This window comes from Eleutherodactylus coqui, chromosome 4, assembly GCF_035609145.1.
Source record: "Eleutherodactylus coqui strain aEleCoq1 chromosome 4, aEleCoq1.hap1, whole genome shotgun sequence".
NCBI classification, from domain to species: domain Eukaryota; kingdom Metazoa; phylum Chordata; class Amphibia; order Anura; family Eleutherodactylidae; genus Eleutherodactylus; species Eleutherodactylus coqui.
In genome coordinates this window covers 236389435-236417059 of record NC_089840.1, presented here as the reverse complement: position 1 = coordinate 236417059, position 27625 = coordinate 236389435, and the positions used below count along the sequence as shown (strand labels likewise).

Here is a 27625-nt window from a genome sequence, read left to right as displayed (position 1 = left end):
CAGTTTGTGGGCAATTTATGCACAGAAAATATCCGCAGCTTGTGAATGAGATTTTACAGAAGTCTGATAGTTGCCTGCACCTAGTCTGACCCCATCCCCCCTGAATGTAGTGATTGGGAGGATGGAAAGTGCTCTGTGCTATGATGTTTATGTAACTCCCATTTACTTCTATGTGAGTTATGGAAACTGTGTAGTTCAGCTGAGTTTGGCTATTTCCATCATCCTGGCCACTTTATAATCAGCAGTAATCCATAGCCAAGATGGGAACATCCCCTTTAAAACAGATCTGTCCTATATTATGGACAGGTCTGCTGTACTTCTATACCACATGGCACTGATATATATTGGGCTTTTTATATATAGAGTGGGCCCAGGGGTTCCACCATTGTATAAGGGGGTCTGGTTTGGGGCATGGCTTATCACAATGTAGGATTTATATTTTTTTTACATCTGTTATTTTAGTAGCTGCGACTAGTAATTGTGTCCCCTTCATTGGCCCCTATAGCAATAGTCCTCAGTAGTAATAGTGGCCCCAATAGTACAATGGCCCTAGTAGTAACAGTGGCCTCAAGTAGTGGCCCAAATATAAACGGGTCCCCCTCCTTGTGCTCTACCCACCCTGAACCTGCGTCCGGGTAGCAGCTCTGCACCATCCAGTATGTCACTCACTCTGTCTAGCTCCGCTGTTGAGACTGTAGAGTAGCTCACTTATGAGTCCAATGTAGTCTTGCTGCCTCTCTTCACTCCCTAAGGGGGAAAAAAGGGATTTGACATTACACACTAGTTTATGCATTTATTAATTTGCACTATGCTCATGTCTGTTGTATTTGTGATTCCAGAAAGCGGCCATCAAAGGTATTAGTCAGGTGGTGGTGTCCAGAATTGCCATGGCTGCTCCAGGGATGAGTGAGTATGATTATTGGCATTGGGAGACACGGGACAATGTATTTTCTCCATAATACGCTGGATAACTTGCGTTGTAACTGGAATTATATTGCAAACGTATATAGCGGCGCCCCGGCTGGTAATCACTTTCATGGTGACCTGACATCCAGAAAGCAGGACAGACGACAAAGGGCTGTCCTGCTTGGGGACCCTGGGGACATCGGGTCCCAAAGCGGAACTGTCCTGCCTAAATCGGGACGCCTGGTCACCTTGTACTAGTAATGAACACAGAGACTGCTTTGAGTTCCCCCTGTTACACACGTGCCATAGGTTCGCCACCACTTCCCTACGTGTATGGCAGGAACTTTACTACAGGCTCCATGTGTGTCCAGTGACAAAAGGGGCCACACTGATCACCTCTGTGTATAACCGCATTTGGCAGAGGAAAAGCTACCTAAAAAGGGAAATGCACACACTCCTAATAGACAACGTATTATTAAGGACACAAAGAATTAAAAACCCTTAAAATGACCTTCCAGGCCTGGAGAAACAAAGATGGCCATATCACTTCTCAGACTACCTGATGTAGGCTGCAATGGTAGTCTATGACCCTACACGCTGTTCTGACTGGTCAGCACTACTTGTGTGGGCAGCACTGGTCAATCAAAGCAGGTGTAGTGCCAGACTAATGATGGATACTAATGTAGAATGTGCATCAGGCAGTCAGCGAGGCTGGTGCGGCCATCTTTGTTTCTCCAGGCCTGGAGGGTCAGTTTATAATAACTTCCCTTTAACCGCTACCTTGTGGTGGTTGTATTTTGGCACATCTATCCCTGGTCTATGGATGGGTAACTTGCTAATATCACTCTGATATGAATATGTAGGCATTGTAACCTTGTGGTTGGCATGGTTACTCCGTTTTCTACTTTTGATTTTGGAATCTTTGCTGAAGGATTGTTATCTAATGCCTGTACGGAGTGTAAGACATTGATTTATTTTTTTTCGTGCACCTGGTTACTGTGCAATATATCAATTCCTTCCATACTTTATACCAAGACGTATGACTTATGCCATCTAGGCTGACCTTATTTAATTGGTTTGGCTGTTATGTGTCAGTTGGATAGAATATTCTCTGAATTATTAGACATGTTTTTTGTGTTGTCATGAATTTAATTGGTTTTTAATTCTTTGTATCCATCAGGCTGGTCTCACACGACCAGATTTCTATTGCTAAATCCGCGATCTGCGGTATTCTGCGCACATTGAAAGAACAGAGCATTCGCATGTCCACTCAGATAGCGATTGCGATAAATGCGAGCTGTTCTATTTTTCAGTGGAATCCGCACGGACGGCTTTCATTGAATTGGGTACCCACGTCATCGCCTAGCGACGGTGCTGGAAAAACAAACCCTTAGGCCTCATGTCCACGCGGAAAAATCGGGCCCGCCGCGGATTCTTCATGGAGAATCCGTAGCGGGTCCCTCCTGCCCCGCGGACGTGAGGCCAAAAAATAAGAATAAACTCGCATATCCGGACGCTGCGGTTCTTCCTTCCTTCCTTCCTTTCCCGGACGGATCTTCTTTCTTCGGCCCAGCGGATGTGCCCGACAGCGTGCCGGGCACATCCGCTGGGCCGAAGAAAGGAGATCCGGCTGGGAAGAAAGGGAGACCTGCAGCGTCCAAGACAGGTGAGTTTTAATTATGGTACGGGTCTCCCGCGGATCCGGACAGCTTCCATAGGCTTCAATAGAAGCCTGCGGGAACCGTCCCCACGGGAGACCCGCACTAAGATGGAGCATGTCCGGATTTTTTTCCGCACACGGATCCGTGCCTGACGGGAAAAATGACATCCGCAGGTATTTAACTACCTGCGGGTGTCCAATGCATCCCTATGGGGCACGGATACGCGTGCAGGAAAAAACGCTGCGGATTTTAAATATTAATTTACCCGTGGACATGAGGCCTTAAAAAAAAAATAAAAATCTATTGCGCATCACCAGCGGTGAGCGTCCGCGGTCATCCGCAATACAAAAATGCAAAGATACGCAGGGTTGCCAGCTGGGTTCAGAGACGGATTCCACTGCAGGATCCCGAATGCGGAATCCGGATTGCCCATGTGAGACTGACTAAAGAGTGTATATATATGCATTGTTAAAAAACAACTCTTACGTTTAAATCACACGGGCGGACCAGATTCCGCATACAGGAGGCCCGCAGCGGATTCTGTCTGAGCCCGGCCAGCAGTCCTGCATACCTACTATTACTGTATTGTGAATGACCGCGGTGGCTCCCGGCGGTCATGCACTGTACGTTTTTTTTTATTTTATGTTTGTTTTTATTTCCGCTATGACTCGGGCACCCGCAGCCCTTATGTAATGTTAATTGCGTAAAGACTACGGGTCAGATAGCCTCCATTGACACCAATAGAGGCCATCCGCGCGGATTCCATAGCAAAATAGAGCATGTTGTGTTTTTTCTTCCACTCGCGGAATACGCACTTTGTATCCGCAAGTGTAAGCGAAATAGCAAAAACGCATGCCTTTCAATGCCCGTCAAATGTGTGGCCAACCTCTTTCAGGCTAAATCTCCCATACTGATAGTACCCACAGCTCAAAAATAACCAACCTCACATATCAATGGTCAGGACTAAACATGGCGGGGGATATTTTCCGCTAACTCTTTACTCCTTCAGTCATATAACTTCTTTTCTTCTAAAATATTATTCTGGTTATTTTTGTATCATTTTAGTACTTTTACCGATTCTGATGCAAAGATTGGAGGCATTTCCCTTCATGAAGGTAAGTGGTGAACACCAACTGTAGAGCAGATCTTCTCCACGTCTGAGCAATGTATTATTCATGTGCGAACAGGATCGGCCTTAGGTTGGTTTATGCCCTCTGCTCTACTTTCTTTTCACTCCCTTTTCCATATGGTGTTCATATAACACTGTCAGGCAGTTGCCAATATAGCATTCTAAAGCTTTGTGTCTCATATGTGGGATCATTGATGCAAGCTCTGGGTACCCCCTTTAGTAGTGACAGGTGATGTGCTGTACACCCCTTGTGTGTGAATACTGTTGAATAGCTTATAAAGCCTATATACATGTACACAGGTTGTCGCACTTCTAACTGTGTATTTCGCAGTGACCGGGGTTGGTACTGCAGGTTGAGTCCAATTAAATTGAATGGTACTCAGCCTGCAGTACCAACCCCGGCCACTGAACACTGTACAGCACTGTCTGCTTCCTGCAGCTAAATGGCTAGAAGTGGAACAACTCCTTTAACTTTTCTTGAATTTAATTGTTATATGACTTCTCATACCAGTTCAATATAATCTCATGCCTTCCAGGTAAAGAAAAAAGTGTATTAATATATAAGGTTTTGTTACTTTGGATATTGAATTAGCTGCTCTCCTGAGACACATTTAGAAAAAAATTCTTTATATATTTCTCTGCTTCAATTGCGATATGAGACAGAATATGATCAAAAAAGGAACAGATTAAGGGTGCATTCACACTTAGATGATTTGTTACAGATTTTGGTGCGGATCTGCAGCAGATTTCACCCTTTCAATTGAATGCAAGTGAAGGGTTGAAATCTGCTGCAGATCTGCATTCAAATTTGCACAAAATCTGTAGAAAATCAGCTATGTGTGAATGCGCCCTAAGGCTGGGTTCACACACACCGGAATCCCGGCGGAAATCTGGCGGTTTGGCCGCAGCAAAAAAAACAGAAGAATTCCGCCAGGGGAAGCGCTGCCTCAAAACCCGCGGAACTTAGCCGCGGGGTTTTGAAGCAGCCTGGCCGCTCGCTCGTCCGCTGCGTCCGGCGCTTCCATAGAGGAGAGCACAGCCGCAACGGAAGAAGAAAAAAATGAACCTGCTGCGGCCAGCGAATCCGCGCCGGCTTCTGCCAGCTTTGCCGCAATCTCGTCCACATGGCTGGCTAATCCCAGGATTAGTGGGCGCAGGCGGATGTGCCGCGGCGAAATTCCGGACAGAATTTTTACGAAAAATCCGCCCAGTCTGAACCCACCCTAAGGGGGAACATCCTAGGGTTATTTTACATGTTTTGTGCATTTCCGGTGTTTAGTGTTCTGTTAAAGAAATCCTCAGAGGGAGAGACACATTTCCCTCCAGTCTCCCCTCCCTACCAAACTAGAGCGTGTTGTGTTGTGGCATTTAATAAATCTCTCATAAATCATCTAAAATCTCAGATTTGATAGAAACCTGTATAACGCTGAACTTTTAGTTTTCTCAGCTTTTTTGCAAATTTTCTATTTTATGTTCCTACAGAAAATCCGTATTTTCCATGCGCCTCTACAAGTTATATTGGTTGGTGGATTGTAAGTACATTTTTAAGAACAGTATTTCGAAAAAATGATGCGGCCTCCGCTCAGAGCTTCATAGGACAGAAGTCCTGCATCAACCATTCAGGATTGCACTGTGTGACAAAGTATCACTTTTTACTACATTGTTATTTTCGTGCGATGTGATAGAAGATACAGAAGTGTAAACCTCCTATATTGAACACAAGAGCTACAATATATTCTCACTAGAGATGAGCGAGTATACTCGCTAAGGCACATTGCTCGAGCGAGTAGTGCCTTAGCCGAGTATCTCCCCGCTCGTCTCTAAAGATTCGGGGGGTGGGGAGCTGCGGGGGAGAGCGGGGAGGAACGGAGGGGAGATCTCTCTCTCCCTCTCTCCCCCGCCGCCCCCCACCACAACTCACCTGTCACCCGCGCCGGTCCCGAAGGAGATACTCGGCGAAGGCACTACTCGCTCGAGTAATGTGCCTTAGCGAGTATACTCACTTATCTCTAATGCTCACCTTCTATGTCTAACCTCAGCGGAGAGTTGGGTCTCCCCACATACTAAAGGCCCTCTTACACCGTATGGTATATTGTATCGAGCATGCAACCAGCGGTGATGTAGCGATCGTAAATCATTCGCTAGACAGAAACAATGATTGGGTAGTTTCAATCGTTCACTCATTTGATCGTAGCCCTGTCAACCTTTTGCCGCTGCTTTGTATTCGGCAAATCGTACAACGCCTGTTGTATACTAAATGGTGCGGCAGCAAACGAACAGTGATCTTCAGGTCCCAATGAAGGATCTGGTCAGCGATAGTCTTTACAATTTTGTTTTTTTTTGCTGATCATTGATTTTCTGCTTGTGTTTACACTTAACAATTATCATGCAAGCCATTCGGTCTAACAAGTAGAGGGCATCGTGCGAATATTTGTTAAAGGGCCATACATCTAATTATTCTGGGATTCTGCAGCCTCTTCTGACTAGGAGTAGTATTCCTTAGGTTTAGAATCCGTGTCAATAGACTTTGTACCTATTCGATATGGTGTGGGCCTTGTGCATACCTTATCCTGTGAATTTTTTACTTTTTTTATCTTTAATCTTTGTCTATAATCTACCTGTTAGAGCCTCGTGTAGAGCCTTGTGTGGTGCAGAGTGTTAAGGCAGCAGAAATACAGTCCTAAGCTCTCACTCACGACCTGAAGGTTACGGGTTTAATCCCCACATGGTTCAGAGTCAGCCTTCCATTTTTCCAAGGTTGGTAAAATGAGTACCCAGCTTGCTGGGGGGTAAAAGATGACTGGGGAAGGCAATAGCAAACCACCCCACAAAAACAGTCTGCCAAAAAAACGTCACCCTAGGAGTCAGTCATGACTCGGTGCTGCACCAGGGGACTTAAATTTACCTTATATATACTTGTAAATGGTCCTTGAGTCTTATTGATAGTTGCTTAAAATTCCCTCATTCAATCTCGCTTGCTTCTCGTTACCTCTAAACCCTCCCCGCTAGGTGTTTCATACCGACCCACTGAATGCCAAGCGAACAATTCTCAACAATCATCTGCCTGTCTGAACATTCTGCAGTAGCGTAAACAAATTAGTGGTGACGTCACTCGCTCGTTCAAACAAGAATCGTCCCGTGTGAAAGGGGCATTAAGTTGGCGAAAATGGACAATTTTTGCCTGCCAAACCTTTTTGGTTGAATTTAACAGCGAGCGATTTGTTTCAACTAACCAATGACAGACAGACATTGTGGGGAAAGAAGTTGGCCGTGTTTAAGCAAAAACTCTTTCATCCAACAATAGAATGAGATTTCAAAGAAAGATCTGTTGTGTGTGAATGATCTTTCATCTGTCACCCGGTGTCACTGAACATGTGTGGCCAGGTCAAACAACTGTAACAGCCAGTATGGACTAAAATGTTTGTTGCTGCATCAGCGAAATGAACATTTACTAGATGATTGTTCATTCAATGCTTATTCAATTGGCAACCTACAGTACGTCTATCTAATGTATATGGCAGCTTTAGTAAATATAGAAGATATGAATATCCAACTTAGAACAATAAGTCCATTAACTTATGTTGGACTATAAACTGCAGGATGCTCGAATACCAAAGTTATGACTCCACATTATAACACTGTCTGCTTTCTTTAAAGGGCTCCTACCAGAATTACAAGTTATCCCCCCATAGGATAGGGCATACTTGCTGATCACTGGGGGTCTCATCACTGCGATCTCTGCCAATCTGGAACAGGAGACCCATCTCCCCATCTGCCTGTCACTGAGGGGTCGCTTCTTCTCTTGCAGTGACGTCCGAACGAATGGCGCACTGTCTGAGCATGTGAGGTCCACACTCCACTCATTTCAGTGGGCTGATGGAAATACCCCAACACTTACACCCTGCTATCTCCGGCGGTCACTTTGAAAATGAATGGAGTGTTTTGCTAGACCAGCACGCCATTCGATCTCCTGTAAGCCCGCAGTTAGGAGAACAGGGGAGACAGGACACCCCGTTCTCCCGATTGGTAGGGGTCTGAGTGGTGAGATCCCAACCAATCAGCAGGCAGGGGTCTCATTGATTTCAATGAGAGCTACGTCTGCAATTGAGTGCCGGCCACTACACAGGGGTCGGAGCAGTGGCTTTAGCTCTGTCTCCAGTGTAGCTTGGCACTGATAGCTGGTGCTGTCTGGAAAACCCCTTTAAGATTCCATACAAGATGGCAAATGGTAGTGAACCAATAACCATACAGTGAGTTCCAGATTGGGCGCTCCAACTTCTATTACACTCATTTGTGAAAATGTACAGGAAAGAGTGGCCATTAGCCTTGGAGCTGGAGTACAATGCTGTATCATGTATAGAACTATACAAACGATTCCAGTGTGTATAGATTCTATACAGCCAACCTGTAGCCATTACCAATTAGATGGTAGGTCCACTTCTAGGACCCAGTATCTCTAAGCTCCATAGTTATTAGCAATGGGAACAAACTTTCACCCTGCGATTTGTTGTTCTTTGATATTTAGTTTTTCTCCTATTATGGACTATAGATAGTATTTCCAGTTCCGGCCTGTGAGCTGACCCCACACTGTGTAATTACCTTATCTTCTGCTTTACAGCTTGCTGTTCATGGTTCCTGCTGCCTGCTCATTGTTTCCACAGCGATGGTAAGATTTTTCTATTAGAACTAATAAGATTGTATCTTCGTTTAAATAGTAATATTAGATTTGTAATATTTAAAAAAAAAAATACATAGTGTATCTTATAGAAGTGATGTAACTTTCTGACCACCGCTAGAAGTGCGGTTTGGCTGCTGCTAAGAATAGGCGTTATTTGGGCACGGAACGTATCTTGATGGGATTCTAACAATCCATTGCTGTGGCTGTGTTAGCCTATTGGACGTTGTCTTCATTCAGCCTAACATACTATGTTATTGCCTCTTCATTGTATTACACCCATTTGTTGACAAGATGTGAAACCAATTACCATATTATATACTTGGGTATAAGCCGACCCGAGTATAAGCCGAGGCACCTAATTTTACCCCAAAAAACTGGGAAAACTAGGTGCCTCGAGTGAAAGCCTAGCTAGGCCAGGTAAAAAAAAATGCAATGACATCACTGACTGGCTGTGATTGGTTCATCGAGCTTCGGCTGTCATTGGCTGGCGCTTGATCCAATCACAGCGCTTACCTTCTGACGGCGGGGGAATTAAAAGCCGAGTAGAGAGATGACAGCGGGAGGATTACATAGCAGCTTGCCGCATTGCCGGGGAGACCATCTCGCCAGGGACACAGACGCCGGCTGGGAGGTGAGTATTGCAGAGTTTTTTTGTTTTGTTTTTACCTAGTCCCTCACTCGACTAAAAGCCAAGGGGGGCTTTTTCAACATAAAAAATGTGCCGAAAAAGTTGAATTATACACCAGTATATACGGTAATAAAATCACAGGTTCAGCTTTAGTTTCTCTCATGTTTTTGATAAGCAGTAGACCTCAGTTAAGTTGCCATTTGCCTATAAGACTGTTCACACAAGCACAATGGCCTGTCCCCATTACTGTCAGGACTGCTTTGATTGATCAATTTTTTTTAAATTAAATGATTGTTTTGTTTAAAAAAAAAAAAAAGACAAAATGTATTCAATAAAAAACATAAACTCATTATACAAATTGACTAGCCCCCCCCCCCCCCTTCCTCTCGCTCAAGCCACTCTCGTGCATTCATCTCGTAAATCGTCCGCAGGTGTAGAAGCACTTTGGTGTATAAAGTCCATAAAGGCTGCTGCTGCTTCTTTTGTAACTTGTGTGTCCTTTATAGAAGACTGATTAGTTTTTGCATTTTTTTGAAGTTTAGTATAAGAGCAACTTCTACTCCATCTCCTATCATAATGTCAGTTTCACAATATAATACAGGTTGTTTCGACAAAACAGAGTTAAGAATCATATAGCAAAATGCAGGAAATTTAACCCATTTATAGTTAGTACTTCTATCTCTGTCATATTAATTCCCATGAATAAGGCCCTTTTTGTGTCGATTCTCATCAACTGCAATACCACCTGGTTCTCCTATAACAGTCATATTCCAATGGGCTGACCTTTAGGCGGAGTACATTCAATGGTGCAAACCTAGGGGTACCCAGCCATTTTACTCATGTGCTATAATATTGATGGCCTGTTTTATGTTTAAGGTATATTCCTGTTTCCCAGTAGTAGTCTGTTAACTTGGTCTCTGAATTCTCCCAGTGTAGGAGGGGGTCTCATCTAGCCAGTGTTGTGCTTTCAGTTTCCTTGCAACATATAGGAGTCTTGTTATTGCTATCTGCTCTTGTACATCTACCAGCAAATCACTTAAAGTGATTTCACATCTGCGTCGGAACCTCCGGATACAGCTGCAAATACCGGAATAAAATGCGCCGCATGCAATGCATTTTCTTCCATCCCAAAACCGGGCAGTTTGGCCATTGGATTGGACGAGAAGGACAATATCTAAGGGTGGTTTCAAATCTGTGTCGGAACCTCCGGCCGAGGGTTCCTTCACAGATCCGGCTGCAAATACCGGAAGAAAAAGTGCTGCATGCAGTGCTTATTTTTCCACCTATAGCTGGAAAGCGGGCAGACACGATTCAAGTCAGGGCAGCAGAATGCAGTCCTAAGCTCTCGCTCATGACTTGACTGTTGCAGGTTCAATCCCTGCATGGTTCAGGTAGCTGACTCAAGATTGACTCAGCCTTCCAAGGTCGGTAAAATGAGTACCCAGCTTGCTGGCGGGGGGGGGGGGGGGGTAATAGATGACTGGGGAAGGTATTCTCAAGCCACCCCACAAAAGTCTACCAAGAAAACGTCACGACACCCTAAGAGTCAGTCAATCAACTTACCTGAAAGCAGTGCAGAATAAGTTGGCATTATACAAATAACAAGTCCCTTCAATGGGGTCCACCCAGCGCTGTTCGGTTTTATCCAGAGACAGAAGCATTTGGCTGCGGGGATTCCCCTTTCATGCTACTGGAATTCCCAATGCAAGTGTGAAAGCACCCTTACATATCCAAGGATACATACTGGTGGCGTGAAATCTAGGTTGACCTTGTACACAATATTAATTAGTCTAGTTTTGGACAATGCCATATCATGTGTATCAGTCCCGCAGTTTGGGTTTTGCAGTGCATACATAGAGGATTATCTCTTATCCCCATTTCATGTAGAAAGGCGGGGGTACGATACACCCTATATAGCAAGTATATTTGTGAGACTCTCTCACAGACAATTTATAATATTTCAACCCGTTGCGAATCCTCAATGGGTCCAGTGTCCGCTTCCTACTTACTCTTAACCATATCTGGGTTTCATGTATTTAAATGGTCTTGTAAATGAGTATATTTTCCCTGCTAACTAAGAAGATATGCCTACGATATGAGCCAGTACTAAATTGGTTACTTTCATTTCTGTGGAGACCAATTCTGCCTGATAGGCATGACACAGCTACAAGTATTTATAGATATCCACATGTGATAAGCATGGTTAGTTTGTAATTGATCAAATGATTTTATTACGCCTGAGGATCCATTTATTTTAACTGATTCTATGCTATTCATCCCATCAAAAATATTGCAACCTCTGATTAAGAAAAGCTTAATGCAAATGTGGACGAAGCCCATAGCACACTGCAACATTCTATCTAGGACAAAGAAATGGGGAAAAATGCTGGGTTTAATGGGAGTTTAAAACAAAAATCCATCATTTCCATCATGAGGATGGATTTCTGAATGACACATTTTTCAGAAACATATAATGTATATTTAATTCCCTAACAACTTGCCATATGTGTTTTAACGGTAGCCATTAAGAAGCTACTGAATAGTGGAGGATCGGCCACAGGTTGGGTGACTGCTATCAGAGATCTCGCTGTATGCTGGGTGTACAATAGAGGCAATACCTATCACCACGTCAGATATAGGAGAAGGTTGTAGTGTAAAAAACAAAAATAAAATGGCAATAGTTGTTTTCTATGAATAATTGTCAGGATAGGTCATCAATAGTTGATTGGCCGCGGTCTGCTGCTCAGGACTCCTACTGATCAGCTGTGCGGGCATATGCTGTTAGCGCCACAATACAAAGGTCGGAGCAGAAGCCTCTGCGCCAACCTCCCATGTAGTGGCCGGCCCTTGTAAGTGCAGGCACTGCTCTCATTGATAGTAATGAGAGAAGTGCCTGCAGTTACATGCGCTGGCCACTACATGGGAGGTCGGAGCGGAGGCTTCCGCTCTGACCTCTGTTATTGCGGCCCCATAGCTGATCGGTCAGGCCCCAAGCAGCGGACCCCAGCCGATCAACTATTGATGACCTATCGTGAGGATAGGTCATGAATAGTATTTCCATGGAAAACCCCTTTAATACACAACATAACATCATCCATAACTCGAAACATCGTTGCAGGTATTGAAGAAAATGCCTGCACCTATCAATTCCTGATGAAATTCTACCCTTAAATCATGTATCTCATGGCACTCTTTCTACCAATATGGCCTACAGACATCACCATAGTGTTAAATGTTTCCCCCGCTCATCAAAGTGTTTGCTATTTGCATCCCCTTTCGTTCAGAAGATATTCCAGGTGGCCCTGACTCTGTATATTAGAATGTATCTGCTGCTGCTATTAAAATCTTCTATACATTGTACATGGAGAAAACTGCAGATTGCGATCCCTACCTTTCTGTATCAGGCAAACATAACTGCATCATTTAGGACACGAGAGAAGTACTGAGCAGTGGAGATGTAATTTTGGTAGCTGCAAATCACTCGCCATAAGGGCTCGTTCACATGGGCGTATTGTCACCACGTATTACGTACACGAATATCCCGTGGGTAATACTTGGTGAAATGGAGTCAGTGAAAGTCTACGGACTTTTATTGTTCCATGCACAGCTGCGTGTGGACACTACATATTAAAACAGAAGAGGAGAAAAAAATGCAGTATGCTCCTATTTCTCTGCGTACGTACGCAGTGTCAGCCCTATCCCTTGTATGGGCAGCATATGATACACTGTCCATACGTATTGCATTGCATATGGGCAGCATTTCCATACGCATCCCCGATCTGAACAGAGCAGGGACTTTAAAGGGGGAAAAAAGAACTGTGCATGCCAGTGTGCAAGTGATGGGCGGCCATTCGCAGTACACTTGCAGCCCATACACAGTCTCTGCCGGCAGTGCGCATGGCTGGAAAAGGTGTAAAACATTGCGGGGAGACCCAAAGTGTTGTACGCATACAGCTGTGTGAACGAGCCCTTAGATCCAGCAGCCTGTGTGAGTCAATCTCCCTTTCCCGCTCTATAGACATCTATGGGCAGCATGAGTCATAACATCCTCCCACTTTCTCTACTTCCTGTTGTTCTTTCTGTTGTTGGAGATGATATTCACTACCTGGTATTAAAGGGGTTGTCCCGCGAAAGCAAGTGGGTCTATACACTTCTGTATGGCCATATTAATGCACTTTGTAATGTACATTGTGCATTAATTATGAGCCATACAGAAGTTATCAGAAGTTATTCACTTACCTGTTCCGTTGCTAGCGTCCCCGTCTCCATGGTGCCGTCTAATTTTCAGCGTCTAATCGCCAGATTAGACGCGCTTGCGCAGTCCGGGTCTTCTTCTTTGCTGAGGGGGGCCGCTCGTGCCGGAGAGCGGCTCCTTGTAGCTCCGCCCCGTCACGTGCCGATTCCAGCCAATCCGGAGGCTGGAATCGGCAATGGACCGCGCAGAAGCCCTGCGGTCCACCGAGGGAGAAGATCCCGGCGGCCATCTTCAGCAGGTAAGTAAGAAGTCACCGGAGTGCGGGGATTCAGGTAAGCACGGTGCGGTTTTTATTTTTAACCCCTGCATCGGGGTTGTCTCGCGCCAAACGGGGGGGCTGTTGAAAAAAAAAAAAACCGTTTCGGCGCGGGACAACCCCTTTAAGTGAATTCCCAATTAGAAGGGAAACCCCTAGTGGCCAATACGTAAGAAAATGTATTATTGCTTTTTGTGCTGAAAAACTGCTCTAAAGTACCTTACAGCTTTCTGTAATATCATCTTTTTATTCCAGCTCGATGTCAGTGAGCAGTCTAGAACCGGCGCTTCGAGAGTCCATCCAGAGCCAATATGGAGACAAAGTTCAATATGTTTATTTTAACAAAGGCTTATAACCGCTTACATAAACTCTTCCAGAATCTTAGTTCTCTTTTGAACCTCAATTATGTGGAAAATACAGGGAATCCTTCTTTTTAAGCCGCCTGATATCCCCGTAGAGGACTTGTATGCCATCTTCTCTTTTATAAATTGATTTTTCTTCTGATGGTGCTAAGAAATGTGCATGATCTCAGCAGGTCACTAACTGATCCTAGTGAGGAATGCTTTCTGTATGTGTGGTGTGAACACGTCTCAAGTAGACAGGATACTGTGGAAATCCATCTACGGAAAGAAGTGTGCGGACTATTGACTCTCAAAGTGTTCCTCATGATGATCTCTGTGACATTGCCTTCCTTGTGCATTCATTGTGTTGCAGAGCAATAAACTAAAGGTGGATATCATCATGCTTGAGGACAAGCCTCTATTCATTTTAGTTTTAAAGAGTAACAAAAATCACAAACTCATTATCTCTGCCTAGGTAACTGGAGGTCTATGTTAATTAGTAGCCAGAAATGTATCTTGGACTTCTTTCACACGAGCGTATATCGGCTGGTAAGTAAAGGCTCAGGGGCCCTGATGCAAAAGGTGAACTGGGCCCCCCCTCTATCTGTATCTGTACCCGTACCCATACCTAAACCATGCTGCACAGAGACATAGCTTGAAGCTTCTGGGCCCCAATGCAAAACCTGTAAAAGGGCCCCCAACTATAATGCTTTATTCATAGTACTGGGCTCCCTATATGGAGAAGAGAGGCCTTATGGGCTCCCTAAGTCTCCTGGGCCCAGGTGCAACCGCATCCCCTGCATCCTCTATAGTTATGCCCCTAATTGGATTCCAGTGCAGCAGATCATATGGGCGTATTCCTGGGACATAAAAGCCCCCTGAAGGCCAATATAGCTCCAGGCGTTTTTACGTCAGTCCCTAAAGATAGTCCTGGAACTATCTTTTGGGCCGGAATACGTCTGCCGCTGCATGGGCTCCTATGGGAGCCCATAGCAGTGGCCGTAGGTGGGAGGGAGTTTAGCAGCGTGGCTGCTAAACTCTCTCCCTCTGCTCTCCTCCCCAACCCCCATGCAGGCTCACCTCTCGTCTCCTCCCCGCTTGTTCTGTACAATGGAAGCGGGTGAGACGGGGGCGGAGCTAAGCACCGGCCTGTCCTGCCTCCTCCAATTGATGGCTATGAACAAATAGGAGATGTGGGCGGAGTTAAGCTTCTGTGCTCTCCCCACCCCTTGTCCATAGCCATCAATGGGAGGGGACAGGCCGGGCCGCCACTTAGCTCCGCTCCGCCCCCTCCCATTGCAAAGAACTAGTGGAGAGGAGACAAGAAGTGAGCCTGCGATGGGGATGGAGGGGAAATGGGCGACGGCATGGTGAGCTCGGTGCATATGCATCAGCCCCATGCCCTGTGAACGGGCGCACAAACATTCACGAGCTTCTACATCCCAGATGGAAGTGTATATTGGCCAGCCAATATGCGCTCGTGTGGTTTCATACCTGCATTGAGGGTACCGCTTTACTGCTCAATTTGGACGGAACCGAACAGCGTCCGAATTGACTATAATGGTATAGTGGCTTTTGGAAGGAAGAATAAGCACTTTTTTTCTTCCAATAGACAATTTGAACAATAGAAGTGGGGGCCCCATTTAAGAAGAGCTTACAGACTATATAAGTGAATGAGAACGACTGAATGATGGGTACTTAAACCGAATAATTAGTGAATAGAGATGAGCATAGGTCTTTGCGAGTAACCGTTTACTCGTCCGAGCACCATGTGTGGGGGAACGGGGGGGGGGGAGTGAGAGAGATCTTTCTCTCTCAGCCCACCCCCACTCCACCCCGATCCCCACCGGCCCCACATGGAGCTCAGACAAGTAAGCAGTTATTCGAAAAGACCAACGCTCTCGAGCGTGCTTGCTCATCTCTATTAGTGAACGAGGATTTTTTGGGGGGGCTGCATAAAATGAACTAAAAGCGAATGATTTATCGTTTGTTCATTGGCTGCGTTTACACTGAACATTATTTTTCATTTCCACTCATTTGAATGATTTTATTGAACGCCAATTGTTCTGTGTAAAAGGGCTTTTAAGAAAAAGGGGTGGGGAAGGGGCGGGAGCTCAGTTCCTGCTCCTGGCTCTTCCATCCTCCCCCCCCCCCCCCCTGCAGACAAGGACACCGTATATCGGCTCGGCGTGAAAACCGAGCCGATATACGGTCGTCTGAATCCACCCTTATGCTCTGCTCCCAAGTATACTTTCATAGAAATTTAATATCAAAGAAATTCCAGCGCCGCTCACCCGCTTAATAAATGTGCAGTTTCTTCATTGCAAAACTTCAGCAGGCAGAGACCTCACGACTTCAATACCGTAAGCTCAATTCCTGTGATTTAGGGGACTGAACAATGATGATTGTTTGAAAAACAGGTTTTGTGTTTGAAATTGCAATTTTCCTTGTAGGGGGACCCAATTAAAATGTTAGACGAAGCCTTAAATAAAGCAAGAGGTTTAGTCTGAATTAACTACTGCGCAAAGAATGAAAACCGAAACAGAGAATTTAATATCCTGCATGGTTTTTTCATTTTAACATAGCCCTTTAGCGGACTGTATAAGAGCCAGTATTAGACGGAATTGGTTTATTTTAGACAAAGATCCCACATTTACAAATAAGAGACCTTTTATTTCTTTCAGAGGTCATCAAAACCTGAGGGATATTTGGGTAAGAAGTAGATGGGTGAAGTAGAAAAGTAACTGGATGAAAAAGGTTGTTCCTAGCGACAATTTTTAGTGTGTATTGTTCAGTTTGTAAATGTAACCCTTTCCAATCCACTGTCTGACCTTGAAGACATTCTGATTTAAGGCTGTACAACTCTGATGTTGGAAGAGGTCTGTCAGGGTTCTCTTACTGTATATTGCCAGCCTCTCTGCTGTCAGAGCCTATCCAACGTGTCACCTCATGCAGTACTGGCTTTAGCCAGCAGATAGCGCCGTTGTATAACAGCAGAAAAAGAGTAAGCCCCCTAGGAAAACCAGGATACAAATTGGATTGGAAAAGGTTAATTCCCAGTTGAAAATGGCCCAGCGTGGAGGTGCGATACATGTAGGCAAGCAGTCTATTAGCTGGAGTACAGACTGTTGTGTATTGCATGTCTTATTTGCCCATGCGGCCATTTCTGTATAGGTAAAATTATACACTGTCTTGTTAAGGGCATTTAGGTGTTCACATACAGTCAAACCTCTAGTTTTGTTGGTAATCCATCCAAAAACAATCGGCTAAACTTGAAACCAATGAAACTCGATTCAATTATTTCCAAAGGAATCAATGTAAATCCAATTAATTTGTTCTAGACATTCCAAAAAACACAGCAAACCACATTTTTGTACAGCGTTTAGCACTGCGCTCAACACTGTACAACGCTCCAATTCATTTCAGTGGGCCTGTTCACACAAGCTTTTTCGGACCTGCATCGCCTATTGAAATGAATGGGCAGCGGTTTCAGCTCTGCTGAAAACGCGGCTCAACTTGGTACCGCATTTTTGGCACCGCTAAACGCCCTAGCTACAGCACCGGGAGGAGGAATCAATACTCCCCGTTCAGGTGCCGTCAAGGTCCCCAACGCTGCTTTTGTTGCTTCTGGCAGGCGCTTGTCAAGCCAGCAAAGCATCCATTGCTAGTGACAGGGATTGAGTTCCCCGCTTCCGAGCAAGAGATTGCTCTGATTGATTGAGTGGGCTGTCACTCAGTTGACTAAGCCAATCACAGGCACCGCTGGATGTTCCAATCACAGCCATTCATTCATGAATGTCTGTGATTGGAGCAATCAATAAATGGCTATGATTGGACAACGACGTCTCGTGGGCCAGCGGCCGCCGGCGAAACTGGAAGCAGGCAACGTAAGTAGAGGCCCAATTCTGTGCTAAACAATTGTCAAAACTAGAAACCGGTGAAAGAAGAAGGCAATGAAAGTAGAGGTATGACTGTATTTGCTTAACACTGGAGTTGGCGCCCCCTAGGTTAATTCAGCACATGAAGTAGAAACATGGAATTAATGTTAATGTTTTAAGATTTGCAGGTTTGGAGAGAGTTAATTGTGGTGACTGGAATAAAATGTTACTAAGATGAGCGGATTTATCATTGGAACAAGCAAATTCTATCATGGTTGGCTCACGCACTCCGAACGAGCCAACGATGTATCTGCCTGTATGAACAAACGAGAAATCAGTAGAATTTCTTTACTATTGGATTTACTTAATACAAAACTTTAGGCCAAACCATTCACTTCTTGAGCAAAGCGTACCTCTCCAAAAGAAGCAAGAAGTACTTGTAATTGCTTTATCAAACCCCTTAGCCCGGCTTCACACAGGTGTGTTTGTGCATGCAAAATTTGAGCGCGTAATACACAGTGAATAGAAACCATAAGTTTCAATGGGTGATGGCAAAATCCATGAAGGAGTTTAAAAGGGGACTAGGTGGCCTTTTGGAGCGCTATGACATTACAGGATATAGGCATTAAATAACCAGAGGGGTTGCTGAGCCACGGCAGGAATTTTCAAATGTTGATCCAGGGATTACTCTGATTGCCACTATGGAGTCGGGAAGGAATTTTCTTCCCCCAAAATAGGGTAAATTAGCTTCTGCCTCATTCGTTTTTGTTTTTTTCCTTTCTCTGGATCAACGGGGTTGGGGTTGGGGAGTGGAAACAGGCTGATCTGGATGGCCATTTGTCTTTTTTCAGCCTTGCATACTATGTTGTGTTACATGCATGCCTTTTTGCTATGCATTTTAGTAGCGCCAATATCCTAGCAGCTACATGAAACCCTGTGTAATTGCGCAGGCAAAAGAAAAATCTTGAAGTCCTCAGACTAATTAGCAATTGAAATGGCTGAAAGCGTTGGCGTTTAAAAAAAAAAAAAATTTTACATGTGCAATTGTATATGCCTAATGTGCAGAAACGGCAAAATATACACCGATATTTTGCAAAAAAGCATTATTCATTCCGCAAATACACAATGCTCATGCACGTGCAAATACGCTTACGCTTTTGTGAAGCCGGTCTTGGCCTGATCCAATAGCAAAAAGAAAACTCTCCCCCCCACCCCCACCCCACCCCTAAGCACTACTGTGGTCCACAGTGTCCTGGGCAACAAGAACTACACCAAAAGTACTTTAGCCTTTAGCGCAGCACAGCTGTGAAGGTGAGAGCAGCTGTTTGAAGGATATCAACAAACTTGTGAAGAAAATGTCAAACTTCCTGTCGGTATTGAGAAGTGAAATGGAGAACTAGTTGTCAATTAATGTCAGATGATTGGCCTTTGACAGAAGAATTAGGGCTGAGCTTTTCATTCACAGGGTTAAAAAAAGAAAAGACACTCATTGAAAACTGCCATTAAATGGGGGACACCAATCATCTGTTGATGACCTATCCTGTGAACAGGTCATCAGGTTGTAAGGCTTGAGGAAAATCTCTTTAAGCCATCTGGACACAGGGAGCATTTTTTGGGATAACCCTTCAAATTTCAATCTCCTTATCTCTCATCTAGAGAGAGATCCACTGCTGCATTCAGATACGGACTGGCCCAAACCGCCACCATCTGGTCAAGGTGAGGTTCTGCCAAGCAGGGTGCCATAACAGAATCTGATGACTTCCAGGATCCTTGATTTTGATTTGACTAGAGAACCTGTACCATTCTTCAGTCTCAACACCGTTTTCAATCTACTGAAGTCCTACTGTTCTTGTGAAGGTCAGGAAAGAGGTAGTTCCCATATGCTCTTTCTAAAATTAGTGTAGGGTCTCTATCATACAGGTAGCCTCTTAGCAAAAGTTCATTCTAGAGATCTTCTCTGACCTACCTCCAATGGTCAGGTTTCTTCCTCAGACACTGGTACAGTCTATTTGTCCAGCTGCCTGTGGTTTGAAAGTTAGTGGCAGAATTGTGTGGGATCCTCTCTTTATCCTTTTCCCACCACTATGTCTTATTGCTACAAAGCTCGAAGAAATCCTCAAATTTTTCGTACCTTGTTCTCTTTTAGGAGTTCTGAATTAAACCTCGGTGGGCAATAAAACGTAACGCCTGCAGTTTAAGAGCTATTCTAGATCTACATCAGACATATGGTTCGTGAACCTGGTGTGATCTGGGTTGTGCTTATTCACCAGACAACTGGATGCTAGTTAGTGTAGGGTCAGCACAGCCCAGCTGACCTTTGGCAACTCGCATGATCTTTTGCTCTAATAATGGTGTTAAAGTTGGCACCAAAGACAACCTGATGGCCATTAAAAACATAGGGCTTAATCCTTGTAAAGGGGTTATTCCTTACACCACTTCACTTGCAGACCATATGTGTTACCAAAATTACAATTCTGTGCCTTCACACCAATGCCTAAGACCAGACACCTCCCTGTATCTACTTCAATAACCCGCTAGGGAGTTACCACTGCAGTTTTGAAAAGGACTGCCGCTCTGCTGTATTGAGTCAACTACAAGAGATTGGAAGGATGGCTTCAACTTTCATTCTTTCTCAACTCTGGTGCATGGCCCAGCTTGGTTCACTTGTGGTCCAACCTTGGTAAACTTGATTAGTTACATTTTAGTTTGAATCTCTATATTACATAGATTCATCTTTTAAGGCACGCTCCATTGGAACACGAAGTTGTACGGTACACGCAGACTCGTGAAAGTTGTTCCTTTCTTGTGTTTTAGGTTATGTGGCTTTTAATGCCTTTTAAATAATATTGATTACTTTGTCTTTGCAAAAAGCATGGAAAGTGCATTCAGGTCAGCAGGAAACAGCGGTGTTCACCAGGTTTTGCTATTTTAAATTTGAGTCAGTAGTTTATAAAGCTTCTTATTCTGCTACTTGCTGAGTTACTTGAAATTACAGATTTAAATATGTACTTAATGGAAACGTATTAAAATGAGAATAATATACACTCCTTGTCAAAAACATTAAGTACCGAGAAGGAGGTGTTGGGATCAAATGAAACTTTGTGTGATTGTAACGTTAATATAAATAAGTGATTACTGTATTGGAGCAAAAGGATAATTTACTGCAGAAACCTGGCCCCTTGAAGAGAGGCTCTAGTATCCTGTTTGGTGGCTTCTAGCTTGTATGCAAGCTGTGATATGGGCGGGCATGGAGGCTCTAGTACCCTGTTGTACCACCTCTAGCTTAGATACAAGATGTGATAGGGGGCGGACATGGAGGCTTTAGTACCCTGCTGTACCACCTCTAGCTTGGATACAAGATGTCATACAGGTGGGCATGGAGGTATACAGGTTCTGTATGGTATCCTGTAGCATATCTGTCCACATTTGCTGTAACTGAGCCTCTAGATGGTGTAAACTCGTAGGCTGTTAAAGCTGGCATCTCAGATGGTCCCATACATGTTGTATTGGTGATAAATCTGGTGACCTGGCCGGCCATGGAAGTGTGACAATGTTGTGGGACATTCCTGTAACCCCCTTGTCTGTACGGCCGAGCATTATCCTGCTGGCAAATGCCTCTTGGAAGCTGCCATGAGAGGAACACGTGGCTGCAGGATGTCCTGAACATATCGCTGAGCTGTCATTGTCCCTCGTACCAACTACTAGGAGTGATCGACTGTCATATGCAATGGCCCCCAGACCATCACACCAGCAGGGAGCAGTGTGCGGCTCCAAAGCAAAGGCAGGATTGAGGCGCTCACCCCGAGGTCTCCAGACATAAGCACGGCTGTTGTCAGTGCCTAAACTAAACCTGGATTTGTCGCTGAAGACAACCCAGTTGCACTTCAGTTTTGTCGTTCACAACACCACTGCCAACAAAGGCGACAGTGGGTATCAAAGGCAGTACACGTAATGGGTGCCATGAGGCCAAACATCCTTCAGCCAAGTGCCTGGAAATGGTTCTGACAGACACAGGGGTGTAACAATGACGCCACCTGTCTCTGGATAGAGGACAATGCAATAGTTGGAGCTACTCATGCTTCTCGGACGATCCTCTCTTCTGCTGGTCTGTTGAGTTCATCCTGAGTACAGTTCCCTTGTGTGTGTGCCCTCACGAATCCACTGGTCCCAACACCTCCTAAGGCCTTAGTCACACGGGCGTTTTTTCACGCGATTTGCGGATCGCATGACGGATGCGCATCCGCAAATCGCGTGACCGGTGCACGCAAGTCGCCCGCAAATCGCCCGAAAATCTGCTCCTAGCCACGTTTCATTAGAAACGGGCCGGAGCTGTCCAGCGCATTGCATTCAATGGAGACGGCAATAGAGCCGGCTCCATTTAAAGCAATGCGCTGCGGGCGAGCCCGGGATGAATTGTCGGGAAGGGCTTAAATATATAAGCCCTTCCCTGCAATTCATCCTAAAATGTGTAAAAATAAAAAAAATATATATATACTCACCTTCTCCCGGCAGCCGGAGCTCCGCGCGGCCGTCCTGCAGTGGGTGTGAAGGGGGTGTGAGTCAGACCTGCCCCCTGATTGGCTCAGCGCTGAGCCAATCAGAGGCATGTCTCACTCACACCCATTCATGAATTCATGAATGGATGTGAGTCAGACCTGCCCCTGATTGGCTCAGCGCTGAGAGGCAGCAGTCACTCACCAATTCATGAATGGGTGTGTGAGTGAAACCTGCCTCTGATTGGTCAGGGCTGTGACCAATCAGAGGCAGATCATTCAGCAGGTGGGGATTTTAAAGCCCCGCCGGCTGAATAGTGCCGAGAAGCAGTTAAGGAGAACTGACAGCGGCCGCGGCTGGACTCCGGCTGCAGCGGAAAGGTGAGTATACAATGTTTTTTTATTTTAACACATTTTAGGATGAATTGCAGGGAAGGGCTTATATATTTAATATCCTTCCCAACAATTCACCCCGCGCACGCCGGCAGCCCATTGCTTTCAATGGAGCGGCTGTATTGCCGGCTCCATTGAATTCAATGGGCAAACATCGTTCTTCTCTGTCACAGCTGTTACAGCTGTAGCAGAGAAGAATGATTTGTCTTCTATATGTTCTCAATGGGGTCGGTGCTGCTGCCGCCGGCCCCATTGAGCGCATATAGAGAAGAGAACAGGAATCGCAGATCGCAGATAGGTGCGATCTGCGATTTCTGTTCTATAATTTATCGGACGAGCGCATAAAAAGCGCTCATGTGTCCGATACCATTGCAAAGCAATGGTTTTATAAAATCGCTGGACGCATGCGCATGCGCAAATCGCGGCTAAAAACGCCCGTCTGACTAAGGCCTAACAGTCTGGTCAGAACGGCTAAGCGGAAGCGAAAAAAAGTGGTCACTACATACAAGGAGCCTCGGAGAGCCTTTTTATAGGCCAAAGCTGCCAAGACTTCATCTGATCATTCCAAATTGCGAATAGTTTGCATATCTGCCTGCCAAATTTTGTGGCAAAAAGACAACTCGTTCTAGGTGCTTGCTTTTTTGTTTTTACAATGAGTGATTATTTCTTGTTTTATAGCAAATGAGGTTATATGATAGTACACAAGAAAGTATTGGCCACATCCTTTGGATGGTTAAAGGGACTTTCCTAACTTTAGAAGCGATAACATATCCATGCAATATGCCATTGACTCCTGATCGCTGAAGGTCTGACCACCAGGACCCCCACTGATGATCAGAATGAAAGCTGTGTCACAGGAGCAGTGTTCCCAGCTTCAGTCACTTAAGGGACCTTTCAGAGTATTTCTGCAAGAGGCACCTAGAGATGCAGAAAATTCCATAACAAAATCTGCATATCTACAGAAGCAGATTAAGCTGCGTCATCAGGTGCGTCTTAGGCTGGGTTCTCACAGGGCGGAATCCCGCCGTAAATCTTGCGGTTTTGCCGCATCGAAAAATCACGAGATTTCTGCCGGGAAAGTGCTGCCTCAAAGCCTGCAGCACTCAGCCGCGGGTTTTGGAGGGGGTAAGCCGCATGCTTTACCGTTGCAGACGGCGCTCCAATAGAGAGCAGCGCGGCCACAATGGGAAAAAAAAATAGACATGCTGCGGCCGGGGAATCCACGCCACAGCGCGGGCTTTGCCACGACCGATTGGCCTTCCTGTGTGTACGAGATTTTTGGTAAATCTCGGCCACATGGCTGGCTAATCCCAGGATTAGCGACTGCAGGGAAATTCTGCACGGTATTTTCGCGGCAAATCCGCCCTGTGTGAACCCAGCCTTACAGTTACTACTATGTTCCCTGCAGTGGGGACAGGAAAGCTGCTGTGCAAGGAAAGAGCCTATAGGACCTCAATCTTGTTGTTTTTTGGTTCAGCGGGGGTACCGCAGGTTGTTCACACATCGGTCATTAATACGCCATAACATTATAGGTTGGGAATACCCCTTTTAAGATCATAGCCATCTTTTCAGTGGGTAATAGACTTCTATGAAACTGACTGGTTCATCACATGAAAATATACATGAAAAACCTTTGTTTTAGAGCCTCATATGCAGCAGAGGTGCTGCGTCTTTCTGTACAGCTATTTGCATTGCACCATAATGGTTTATTTACATACTACGCAAAAACAGCAGTTTTTAGGTAATTTTAGGAATAAACCCAACAGAAATTTTTTCACATGGAAAGTTTGGCATTCTGAGGATTTTCCAATTCCCAGCATACTATACTTTTCCTGATCCATGCCATAGGCCTCTCACCCTGCTCCAACTGTGCACTGATGAGGGGCAAAGCCTCTGAAGATTCTGGCTTTGGTTTATACTCCCAGTCACTGTTTAGGCCTATGAAAAGGTCTGACATTGACCTGTAGAAATGCTGTAAGGCTGGGTTCACACTGGGTGAATTTCACAGCGGCAAATCCGCATGCGGCCGCTAATCCCGGGATTAGCCAGCCATGTGGACGAGATTTCTCAGAAATCTCGTCCACACGGGGCGGCAAATCCGCTGCGGCTAAGCCGGCAGAAGCTGCCGCTGCGACACGGATTTGCCGACCGCAGCAAGTCAAATTTTTTTTCCCGCTGCGGCTGCGCTCTCCTTTATGGGAGCGCCGTCCGCAGCGGAAGAGCAAGCGGCAGGGCTGCTTCAAAACCGCCACGGGTTTTGAAGCAGTGGTTCTCCCGGCAGCAATCTTGCGGTCTTTCGCTGCGGCCAAAGCACGAGATTTCCGCCGAGAATCTGCCCTGTGAGAACCCAGCCTAATAGGTGGCGCTGTAGAGTTATTGCTTTATCTAACTTTTGCATATTCTGGGCACATTAAGAAAAAGCAAGAAGCTTTATGAGAATTTAAAAAAAAAAGCTGCAAATTTTTGCTCAAGCGGGTATTTGCTTAAAAATTGTGATTTTTTTTTTTTGCGCCAGCGCCACCACTTTTTTTTTTTAAGCGGGTGTGGTCAGACAGAGATTTATATATGATTTATGCCAGAAACCGGGGTGAAATATATTTCTGTGAGGGTGCACAGGGGTGGTGAAATGCACTGAATACATAAAGAGGTCTGCATCACCGTGCATCAGGGGAAGCCATACTAAGCCCAGCGTCACAAATGCCGGGCTTAGTAAATTTCGCCTTCTGTTGCAGAAATGCCATTGATTTTTATTGCAATACTTGAAATTCGCTAGGAAACTTCAGCACAGTCCACAGCAAAATCCGCATGGAACGCTCCATCACATCTGACCTCACCCATACAACATCGGAGACAGCAGCAATGTGATCATTGGATTGGTAGTTTAAATCCAGCCGAAGGAAAAGCCTGCAAGGGGTTTGTATGTTTTCCCTGTGTTTGTATAGGTGGCCTCTGGGTAATCTGGTTTTCTATTGCTAGGGGCCTCGTGTGGCGCAGAGTGTTAAAGGGGTTGTCCCGCGGCAGCAAGTGGGTCTATACACTTCTGTATGGCCATATTAATGCACTTTGTAATGTACATTGTGCATTAATTATGAGCCATACAGAAGTTATAAAAAGTTTTTTACTTACCTGCTCCGTTGCTGGCGTCCTCGTTCCCATGGAGCCGACTAATTTTCGCCCTCCGATGGCCAAATTAGCCGCGCTTGCGCAGTCCGGGTCTTCTGCTCTCTTCAATGGAGCCGCTCGTGCAGAATGCCGGCTCCGTGTAGCTCCGCCCCGTCACGTGCCGATTCCAGCCAATCAGGAGGCTAGAATCGGCAATGGACCGCACAGAAGAGCTGCGGTCCACGGAGGGAGCAGACCCCGGCGGCCATCTTCAGCAGGTAAGTATGAAGACGCCGGACCGCCGGGATTCAGGTAAGCACTCTCCGTTTGTTTTTTTTAACCCCTGCATCGGGGTTGTCTCGCGCCGAACGGGGGGGGGTTAAAAAAAAAAAAACCCGTTTCGGCGCGGGACAACCCCTTTAAGGCAGCAGAATGCAGTCCTAAGCTCTCACTCACAACCTGAAGGTTGCATGGCTCATGTACCTGGCTGAAGGTTGACTCAGCCTTTCATCCTTCCCAGGTCGGTAAAATGAGTACTATTACCCAGCTTGCTGGGGGCTAATAAACAAATTACCTGAAAGTGCTGCAGGATAAGTTGGCGCTATACAAATTACAAGTCCCCCTCTCCCATAATTACTTTTCCACGAAACTGGCTCTAATGTGTGCCTGAGATATGGAAATTGTGCATGATGACTTTTTCAGACATTCACCTAAAGATAAATAAATAAATCTTGTTATTTATTTACATTTTGTTATTTATTACCTTCACCAAGCTGGGTACTCATTTTACCAACCTCGGAAGGATGGAAAGCTGAGTTGACCTTGAGCCGGCTACCTGAACCAGGCGGATATTGAAGCTGCAACCTTCAGATTGTGAGCAAGAGCGTAGGACTGCATACTGCTGCCTTAGGCCTCATGTCCACGGGGAAAATCAAGCCCGCCGCGGATTCTCTATGGAGAATCCATAGCGGGTCCCTCCTGCCCCACGGACATGAGGGCTGAAAATAAGAATAAACTCACCTGCTGCGGGCCGTACGTGTTTTCCCTTCTTCGCAGCCGGATCTTCTTTCTTCGGCCGGGTGGATGTGCTCGGCACGCTGGCTGTGTGCCGCGCGCATGCGCCGGGCACATCCGCCGGCCCAAAGAAAGAAGATCCTGCCGCGAAGGAAGGAAGATCTGCATCGCCCAGAGCAGGTGAGTTTAATTCAGGCGCGGGTCTCCTGCGGATCCGGCCGGCCTCCATAGACGCCTGCGGGAGCTGTCCCCGTGGGAGACCCGCACGAAAATGTCCATTTTTTTTTCATACTCCAGAATTTTTTTTATTCACTTTTATTGACCATCCGCAGGTATTTATCTACCCGCGGGTGGTCAGTGCATCCTAATGGGGTGTGGATCCGCGTGCGGGTGATCTGCTGCGGATTTTAATTGTTCTTTTGCCCGTGGACATGAGTCCTTAACACTCTGCGCCCACAAGAGGGCTCATGCAGCAATGTACACTTTTTCTTTGTCTGCAGAAATATTTCACACAGAATAGGCCAAGCAACGCACCTCAAGCTGTGGTAGGTTCTGCACCAAAATCCGCAGGCTACCTATAGATACCCCCCTTACCTGAGGTAGAATTTTGTTGCTTTTAGGCTAATGGAAACTAATCCATAATCATTCCTTTTGGTACAATTTCTCTCCTCGTATCCGTTAATAATACACCATTTAGGAGGGGGAAGTCAGACGGGGCAGATTTGCCGCGGAATTTCCATATGATGGACCCATGTCTATAGTTAGATTGACTAAGTAGGGATTTCATGACTTGTATAATAGAAGCAAAGCAATCCTCATTATCTCCAGGAATATGAGGTTCCTAAATGTATTCCGAGAATGACCTCCCATACACTAAGATCTTCCCTCTTA

At 45.5% G+C, this 27625-nt stretch overlaps 1 protein-coding gene across 1 annotated transcript in view; it reads left to right on the top strand.

Annotated features, from left to right (window-relative positions):
- The window catches only part of SFXN2 (sideroflexin 2), a 55181-nt gene extending 40926 nt beyond the window's left edge, over window positions 1–14255 (top strand). Inside the window, exons 8-12 of the mRNA XM_066600918.1 lie at window positions 840–906; window positions 3633–3682; window positions 5179–5228; window positions 8315–8362; window positions 13769–14255. Of these exons, the coding sequence (XP_066457015.1) occupies window positions 840–906; window positions 3633–3682; window positions 5179–5228; window positions 8315–8362; window positions 13769–13868 (315 nt within the window). The 3' untranslated portion in view covers window positions 13869–14255. The remainder of the gene's footprint in view (window positions 1–839; window positions 907–3632; window positions 3683–5178; window positions 5229–8314; window positions 8363–13768) is intronic.
- The last annotated feature ends 13370 nt before the right edge of the window (window positions 14256–27625 follow it).